At 32.7% G+C, this 10,021-nt stretch overlaps 1 protein-coding gene and 1 pseudogene across 1 annotated transcript; both read left to right on the top strand.

The window, feature by feature from the left end:
* The first annotated feature begins 382 nt into the window (after nucleotides 1–382).
* LOC18594471 (uncharacterized) lies at nucleotides 383–4,734 on the top strand. The gene is made up of 5 exons (XM_088808679.1): nucleotides 383–613; nucleotides 1,824–1,916; nucleotides 3,872–3,961; nucleotides 4,051–4,277; nucleotides 4,587–4,734. The coding sequence occupies exons 1-5, from the start codon at nucleotides 383–385 to the stop codon at nucleotides 4,732–4,734; spliced, it is 789 nt and encodes a 262-aa protein (XP_088664805.1).
* Nucleotides 4,735–6,425: 1,691 nt separating this feature from the next.
* LOC18594470 (uncharacterized) lies at nucleotides 6,426–9,453 on the top strand (annotated as a pseudogene).
* Nucleotides 9,454–10,021: the final 568 nt, after the last annotated feature.

Raw genomic sequence — 10,021 nt, 5'->3', positions numbered from 1 at the left:
GGAAAGATCACATGGAAGGAGATGAATAAGAAGTTGAGGATGAAGATGAAGAAACTTTTAGTGGTGATAATGATAATAATGAAAAGCATGAGTTTTCTTATTCTGAAAGTGATTGATGATGGTAAACATATATGTTATTGGTTTTGTATCTTTTATTACACAATTGTTTAACTTAGTTATTAATATTGAAAGATCTTGACATGTTATAAAATTATTATAGTTTATATTTTCAATTGTTGAAATGAATACTTTATAATGACATCTTTTATTGTACACATGATTAGGAATTACTCTTGATTGTTGTAATTTGATGATTTTTGTAGTTTGTTTCAATTTTTTAACATTTGTGTATGAATTTTTTATAAATAATATTGTAGGAACGATGGTTGAAGGGAAGCATTTAAAATCGAAACCTAAAGCAACAAATGCCTCTAAAATTGTGTCGTTGCCTACAAATGCTAGTGTGTTTATTGATCCATTCAGTCAACCACAGTTGCAGCAGGTTAATGATGTGCCCTTGGAGCCACTTTCTTTATTGGGTGTATCTGTAGAGCAAGTAGATAATGTGACATCTACTCACGATTCTCAAGGATCCACATCCATTTATTTAGGTGTAAGTTGAGGTGGTACATCCTCAAGGTCAAGGGTAGGGGGCTTGGTGTAGGATTACAAACTTCTATAGATCCATCCAAAAGATTGCATGTAACTCCTATTGGAAAGAGGTATGTTATCTTGTATTCTAATGATATAGTTATATTCATTATATATTTTACTATGCAATAATTTTCTTTTGTCTTGTACAAGTACTTTTTTGAGCGAGGGGTCATGGCTATAATAACAAAGATCATAAACAATCACTTCCATGGTCCATGGCCGACATGGAAGAAAGTCCCTAATGACGTAAAGGAGTTAATGTTTAAAAACTTTCAGGTACTATGTTTGTTATTCAATTAAATTAAAACTTTTTGTTTTTAATTAATTTGTATCAATTTTTTATTTACTTTATTATTTTGATGTAGGAAAAATGTGTTTGACCTACAAATCAAGATGTTTTGGTTCGACAAATATAGGATAAAATTTGTTTCGATAGGTTAAGAAACAAGCTTTTAGAATAGAGGAATAAAGTAACGATAGAAGCCAATACAAACGACATTAGGGACTGCAAAGGCATGTCAAGGGAATGGATTACAAATGAAATCTGGGATGCCCTTATTGATACGGTGTGAGGTACACAAAAATGGTAAAACAAATCAACTAAAGCAAGACAAAATCGTTGACTGCCAAAAGAATAAAGCATTTCAAAGCATACAAGTAGTTCGGTTTCATTCGTTGTTCATGCAAAAATGATGGTATGAATTAATCTTACTTGGCATTTATATGTATGGTTTTCGTTCAAACTAAATTTAATTTGTATGTTTAGTAGTTTGACTTTGGTTTTTCCTTACATGTTATTTATATATATGGATTATAATTAAGTATATATAGTTATAAATAAATGCAGGCAATTGAGATGAAACGAGATGTTAGCTTTTTAGAAGTGTTCAACATCACTCATAAAGGTTTAGTGGGTCACGATGGTTTTATAGACAAGTCTAAATCTACTAGTGTATGTGCAAAATTGATTGATTTTTACTTCAAAGTTGACGATATAATTGAATACTAATCTTTTTTAATTTTTTTTCTAAGAAATGTATAATTCTCTATTATCACAGAAGTATGGTGAAAATTCATCCTTTCAACCAAAATTCAAACCACATGCTTGGACTGAAGTAATTTTAGAGATGGAGACTACACCTACTATCGTGTATGGGTTTGATACTTAGGTGCCTGTTACAGCTCTACTTAGTGGAACACACAGTAATGCAGTAACATTTGAGTCAGGGTGTGGCTCTATCAACTCAAATGCTACTAATTCTGTAATTGCATTGGAAGAAAAAGTGAAAAATCTATCAACAAACTGGGGTAAGATATGTGAGGAATTAAGGAGAATAATGCCAATTTAATGGCAAATATGAAGGAAGCAATGGCGGAAAGTATGAGTGAATTTATGGCATGTATGGAAGCAATGATCATGAGTAATGTGATTTCGAAACAAGAAAATGCGAGTACTTCAAGCTCAAATCTTGACAAGTAAGAACACAATATTTCATGATATGATGTCTTTTTTTCGTTGTTGGACTTGGGTACCTTTTTAGTATGGGCATATAATAGCACATTTAGCTTTATGTTTATATTTGTTTAACATTTTTAGATATTGTGTGATTATGACGATTTTTAATTGTATGAACCTAACTTTGAATTTTAGTTTTGAATGAGTGTTTCTTTTATAAATTTTGAATGTGAATTATGGATGTCAATTGATAATTTATTATCGAAATTTTAGTTGGTTGAAAAGGCATTATGGACAGAACATTCAGTTGGAAATTACTAAAGGAATTTCTATTGGAAATGCATCACTGACGGAAAATTCTGTCGAAAATTTTCAATGGAATTTTTTGTTGGAAATGCATTTTCAATAGAAATTTCATGGGAAATTTCCAATAAAATTTTGTGGGAAATGCTTTTTTAACGAAAAATTCTATTAGAATTTTCTTACGAAATTTATGGAATTTTGTCGGAAATGCATTTCCAATGAAAATTTTATCGAATATTTTTGACAAAATTTTCCGTTCCATTGGAAAATTTCAACAGAATTTCGGGGAAATGCTTTTTCAACGGAATTCCATGGTAAATGGTTTTTCAACGGAAATGATGGATTACACACTTTTTCCAACAAATTTTTTTGATGGAATTGTTTGTTGGAAATTTTCGACGGATTTTCAATGGAAAGTACTTCTGACAATGCTTTTACTGATGAAATTTCCAACAGATTGTTCTGTTGGAAATCCATCGGAAAAATGAATATCCAACAGAATTTTAACTTTTTTCAATGGAAAATTCCATCAAAAAAATCTTGGTTTTTGGTAGTGCTTGATACATTCTTGAAAAATTTTAACTCTCATACATTTGCACTTATATAATTACAAGCTTGATTATCTTGGTTGTGTGATTTCTTGAAGTTATTAAACTCTCTCTCTCACTCTCACACACACTTCATAAATGTCTACAATCTTGAATGACTTAATTGTATGAGTATTAAACTTTATTGAAAAAGGTTTCAAAATCTCCCCAACATTCACTCTTGAGATGTTAAATTTGAAAAATAAGTTCACAAGTGGTGGAGTTTTTCAATATAATTGATCTTCACAACAACAAGGTTATCTCAAGTGAAAAAATTCATTCTCAACTCAACATTTGATTGCAAGGAAAATCGCCAAAATTATGAACTAAAATGACAAAGAATCTTGAGTAAACAAAGCTCCAATTGATATTAAAGTAAGGCAAATTGATCTGGTGGCCGAATGGGTGAGAAAATATGAAATACACGGTCATAGTGGATCCCATAAGAGAGGTAGTCAATCTTATGGCTGCTTGGACGTGAAATCTGACTTTTGAGAAGCCTTAGTCAATCCTCAGAGAAAGGTAGTCGACTATCCATGTCCAGAAATCAAAAGTGCATGCTCTCGGGAAGAGAATCGAGTCAAGGATGATCATACTCAATTATAGAAGCCTAATTTAAAAATTTAAAGAACCATAGTCGATTCTAAGGCTTAAGTAATGACTAGATTTATTGCAAACTTGTGTCTAATGGCAAGATTCTTGTCTAATTCATCTCCAACGGCTCCACAACTTCCTCAACTATAAAAAGTACCATTTGGAAGCATTTCAAAGGGAGGAAGAAGAAAGAAAAATACCAAATAGATTGTATTCCTCTCCCCATGTTTTAGAAAAATACCAAATAGATTGTATTCCTCTCCCCATGTTTTAGTAGTGGAAGCTTTTGAATTCTGATGAAGATGATAATTTCCTAAGGAAACAAGGGAAGAACCTTGGTGATTATCGGCCTGACATTGTTTTAGAGGTTCGTTGGTTGATCATCAATTTTTCAGTCTTATCATGTTTCCATCTTGCTTTGCTTAAGGGGTTTTAACCCCTTTTTAACATGGTTAGGTTCTCAAAGAACTCTTCGATAGTCCGCTTAACGATAACAATAGGGTAAGAGCTATTTATGTGAAAACTGACGATGGACTTCTCTTTCAAGTCGAACCACTCGTTCGTATTCCTAGAACACACGAACGCTTCTATGGCATCATGCTGGAGCTATTGGAAAGAAAACGTGTACGAGTTCCAGAGACAAAGGAAGTGCTTATTCAACAACTTGATGGGCCTTTGACACAGTATTTACCTTCCAACTCTCTTATAGTTGGTGAGTTTCATGCCTTTTTTCTTTTTCCCTTTTGAATTGAATGTTTGGGGTTAACTGATTATATAGTATTCTTTTCATTTTACTGATTATATAGTAGATTGTTGAATGAAGAGGAACTCTATATTTTCGTGCTATTATCTATTTTTCCAAATTGTTAAAGACCAAGTGTTGTGGTCTTTTGTAATTGACTTAATCAAGTAATTATCATACATATATGGTGCTTAATAAGATGGAATGTTTCTAATTTTCATGTTATTTTTGCTGATTGAGGATCATATAGTTGCTACAGCTCAGAAATATATAATGTTTTTGCTGCTGATCAAGGCAAGTTGTGGTTTGTTGTTGTAGTTTCTGATTATCCATTGAGTGCGGCATACAGTACAGCATTGGTCCGCATAGCAGTAGCAAACAAGTGGGAGCTCCACTAGTAATAGTGGATGATCATGTTTTTCTTTCCATTTTAATCAATACTCATCATGTGTTGAACTTAACGAAATTATAAGCTTGTGATCTTTATAATGCTCAGATTAGTTTTAAGACGAATTAACATTCTTATATTTAAGTTCCTAATAGTAAATATCTTTAGGGTTTCTTATCAGTTCTTAATTGTAAATAGTTATATTAGCTTAGTGCAACATCACTTGTGCACCAGCCACATTCACCCTTCTCACATCTAGTGTGATGCAAAAGAATAAACGCTTCCATTCTGAAGCATTGTTATAACAGTTTGAGCAGCATACGTGCAAGGTATCGCGTGATTTAGATGTATGGTTGTGTAATAGGGAAATAGAGATTCTAACTTTGCAAGCACAGGCCAAATGCTGGCCAGTATACTTTATATCATAATCAAACTCCAAATGCTTTTCAAAATAAATAAATGCCTCCAAAACTTGATAATGATCTACTTCCATAGGTTTAGGGCTCCAACATATATAGCCTTTGGCCAAACTCAATTTTTTCAACCAGATCAAATTCTCATTAATCACAATCTAGACTCTGACAAAAATAACAGTAACCAAAGTTGATTTTGCTTTCCCTTTTACTAAAATAGACGATAGAGTGAAAATTAAAAGGAAAAAAATAAAATTTATGTATATTTATTTTTAAAGACATGTAAAATTTTGTATTTGTTTTTTAATGAGGTGCAGATAACATAAAATTCACTGATAATTTATAAAATCTATATATTGACCGTGTATCAAATATAAATGGCATAATATTTGAAAAAACTTCTAAACTATTTAAAAAAATTTTAAATAAGTTTTTATTTTTTTATTAAATTCAATCAAATTTTTATATTTTTATTTAAGTCAAATAAGTATTTATGGTTAACAATGGACTAACGGTTATGAGTTAAAAATACCACTTTTTATATTATACTTACATGGTGCTGATGTGGATGGTGAAATATTATATTACTATGTCAAAATGCGACTTTCTCGTGACCTTATCCCATAGAGGCATTGGTTACGCCCATAGTTGTTGCCACTGTTATCGCCATTTGCTATTTTTAGTGGTGGAGGAAATTTAGTGAGAGAAAGAGAAAGACAATTGGATAGAGAGAAAGAAAATGTAAAAAATAATAAATTATATTTTATATAATATAATAATTTTTAAAATTAATAAAAAATATTTTTACTGATTAATATTTACTCTTGGAATAGCAATTAGCCAGAGCGGCCTTGATAATGTCTATCTCCATTTTCCAAAAATCAGCCATTCTACCCAATCAAATAAAATATTTAAAAAATTAAAAATAAAAAATGATTATTTATTCTTCTAAGTATGTTGTTAATTTTTAATTGAGTTGGTACATCTTGTAAGCCTCCTCCATCTGTAACCAGATGGGTACCGTGAGGAATAAGAAACAAAGCCCATTTATGTTTTGCTTATTTATGATAAAATCCATATAGATGTAGGGAATAAAATTCTAAAAAAAATCTTGGCGCAAAATTCTGCTGTGCCACCCTTAGCAGCTGCGCGCGGTCGCCACCGTCGTATCCTGTTATTCCGCGTTAGTGAATGTTGTTCAGGAAAAAAGTGATATAACTTTGACTTGTGTTTGAAATTTTTGGTGAGGGTGATACCTAATTCTAAGTTTGCGTGTTCTGCTAGAGCAATGGTTAAACGGCTTCTTCCCCGCCATTTGAGATTTTCTCGGCAACCTCTCTATGGGTTCTTTCTGCATCTGCAAAACCTCTCCGGAAGGTGCCTTTCTTTTCTCTTTTTACTCTGTTTACAACTTAGGACTTAGTTTTGAAAGCTGAAAACAAATAACATTGTTTTGCCTTTTTTTTTTTTTTCCTCTTTGAAACGTTTAAGTTTTTAACCATATTTTTTTTTTCAATGTGTTGGATGATAAAAGTTCTATTCTTTTCTTTACCTAAGAATGCAAACTAAAAACCCAAAGGTTTTTCATTCCTTTTGTATCGATTTTAGGAATGTGGCAATGTCCTTCTCTATCTCTTCTTACATCTTTTGCCACTCTCGATTGTTTCATCAGCAGTCTTCCGTATTCATGCGAGTTGCCGGCTCCTCTGGTACATCAATGTTTACCCTTTGGCACTAACCTATCTTTTGTATCAGGGTTGAAAAGAAAAAGTCAAACAGGGCGATCTTAAGGCCCTGTTGAAGAAAAAGACCTGAAGTGGGCACAAGAGGTAAAGGCATTAGCAATGTTGAAGAAAAGGACAAGAGATTAGAGTTGGTGAATAAGGGAGGAAATCAGTTTGTGAGGAATGAAATGATATCTGAAGTTGCAGCATTTGAGCTTCCTGGTATTCCCTTGGCACTTTCAAAACAAGACAGAAAATCCAGTGTAACCTTTGTTCTTGAGCAAACATCGTTGCTCTGTGCTAATGTTGGAAGGGTAGGCATTTGTGTCAGAAGATCAGCATTGGAATGATTCAGTTTTTGTTTGTTATCTAATGGTTGTTTGTATTTTGTGTACTTCTGTAGTTTTTTCTTTGGCTTTTACTTGGGATGTTTGTTTATATCAATTTTTAATACTTCTTTCAGAGATACCAGATTTTAAACTCAAATGAACATGCAGCCTCTTGCGGAGAAAGAATATGAATCCTTATAATTACAGACCTGACATCATTCATGAGGTAAGTAATGATATTTTGCCTAGAATTCTTTTAGTTTTGGAGCAGGTATCCAATCTGTTGATTGCTAGGAAACATAATGTAGACCCTGTAATGTACTGGTGTTCTAATAATTCATATAATATGGCATATAAGGCATTTAGGAAAGGTAAATGATCTGTTCCTTTTTCTCTGACCAACTACTGAGCCTAACCAGTTAGAAATTGCTTAGTAGTATCATATGCTAAAATCCTGAAAGGCCTTGCAGTTGCGGAAATCCTGATATTCCAAAATGTTTCACTTGTAAAGTATTTAGACCCTAACTCGAGCGCAGTGCGCACTTATTTACTTATTTTTTTTCAAGTTTGAATTTATTCTTACTTTTTATTTTGCTTAAGTGTGGTGTAGGCTGTAGTGTTGTGTAAGTTTAATGGAATGGAGTTAGAAAAAACTTGAGGAGGAAGATTCAGCAATATTTATGGAGCTCTAGCATAGGATAAATAGCAGATATTTGGCAGTTTGGTGGGTTGTATTCTGTTAGGAATAGGTAGATGTGATGGAAAGAGTTGTGTAGTGTTAAGGAAGTATTTGTCATGGTGGACTCTGGTTCAAGTTCGAAAACTTAAAAATTACTCTGAGGAATATTACAGGCTTTTGCTATTCTTAAGAATTAGTTCTGTCAATATACATCAATCTTTTATTATTATTTCTCTTAAAATTTGGCTACATTCTGTGTTGAATTTAAAAACTTTTGATTTATTTTAGCTTTTGAAATCTGAGAACTAATAAAGTAGGGTATTTGGATATTAATTTTATGCTTGATGCATGTTTGCAAATGTGATGGAACCTATTGAAATGACTAGTCATGCTAATAATCATTTGATAGGTTATGGTAAAAATATTGTTTTGAAATCTAATGTGATAAATTGGTTTGCTAGAAAAGATGATGATTATGTTAAGAAATGAAAATTAAGTGTTTATTTTATTTATTGCTTTTTAGAATGACCCCTTTTTTGTTTTATTGAATGAATTGGATGTTTAGAAGTGGCACTTTTAGTTGCTTTTCATCAAAAGTGAATCCCAATACATATTTTTATGTTAGATATACATGCTGTTTGTCTATCATTGTTTTAATCTTTATGTAATACGTTCAGGTGCTATGTAGAATTACAGATAGCCTACTCTGCAAGTCAGGTAGGATACAAGCTATATATGTGAAGACGAATGAAGGGGTTTTGACTACAGTTGAACCAAATACTCACATACCAAGGACACCACAACGTTTTAGGAATATGATGGGTGAGTCCCGGTTTATTATCTTGGTGGTTTTATTATCTTGGTAATATGTTTGATTCTTGTTATTAAATTCTTTAGAGAAGTGAAATTGAGTATTATCACCCATTATTTTGGTGATGTTGCATTGTAGTTCTCATTTTTTTCTTCTACGTCAGCTTGTTAACATATGTTTATTGCTACAGCTGAGTTATTGCAAAAGTTCAGTGTCAAAGCTGCGAATAAACATGGAAAGCTTTTGCGCTTGGTTGAGAATCCTGTGACTTAACACCTTCCAGCCAACTAGCGTAAAATAGGTCAGACTTTGGCAACATGCATCTGCAAGTTATATTCAGAACATGTGGTATTTTTCCCCTAATGTGTTTCTGAATTTAACACATTGTTGCTTTGTAAGTCTTTCTTACAGTTCAAACAAATTGGTTTGCCTAAAGGACTATGTTGGTGGTATTAGCGAGGACAAGAACCTTGTTTTTGTGGTATTCTCTAAGCTATTGAAGTTCGTTTTCATCATGGTTTTTTAGAATTTTTTTTATGTCACTATGTCAGTATTGTCTTACCTGGAAAAACGAGTATATTTTATAGGTTGGTGCAATGGCTCATGGAAAAATTGATGCTGACTACGTAGATGATCTCATATCAGGCTATGCCTTTTCCATTATGTTTGTTATAATTAAGCGCTTTATGCTTGACCATGCATGTAGTAGCTTCCCAACCTTTTTCTCTGGATTTCAATTGATTAATGACATACAACACAAAGATACTCTTTAGTGAAGGCATGAAGATTAATGGATATTCATTAATCGAAAAAAAAAAATGAAGTTTGATGGATATTCACCCATGATAGATGTAGGTGGCAATACACTTTCTAGCGCAGGACATATAGATGAAGAGGATAAAACAATTTGTAGTTGAGGAATAATATTAAAATTTGTCTGGGATCGTGATGTCAACAGCTGGTATTGGTGAATGTTGATAGGTGGTCATCATTAGATGATGCCATTCCTTGCATTCAAGTTTTTAAAAGGGATAAAACCAGAAGACCGCTATGAAATTATTGTCTGGAACTAACAGCATTGGGCTGGATGGTGCCGAAGTGTGGTTGCCGTGGCCTGAATTCTCAAGTCGATTAGTCACTTACTGTCATAATAATATGGTGGGAGAGTAGGAGTGCAATGCATTATGATGAATAACAAAAAGTGATTGAGAATGAATGTATTCGGCTTTGGGTTCATATAGGCTGAAGATTTACGACCTGGACCCTTTGCTTGCATGAAAAATTCATAGTATTTGAACTCTGAAAGGTTGGAGCTTTGATGTGGAAATTATCTTTGAATTT

This window comes from Theobroma cacao, chromosome 7, assembly GCF_053813885.1.
Source record: "Theobroma cacao isolate CCN51 chromosome 7, ASM5381388v1, whole genome shotgun sequence".
Classification (NCBI taxonomy): domain Eukaryota; kingdom Viridiplantae; phylum Streptophyta; class Magnoliopsida; order Malvales; family Malvaceae; genus Theobroma; species Theobroma cacao.
This window is presented reverse-complemented; position numbering and strand designations above follow the sequence as displayed.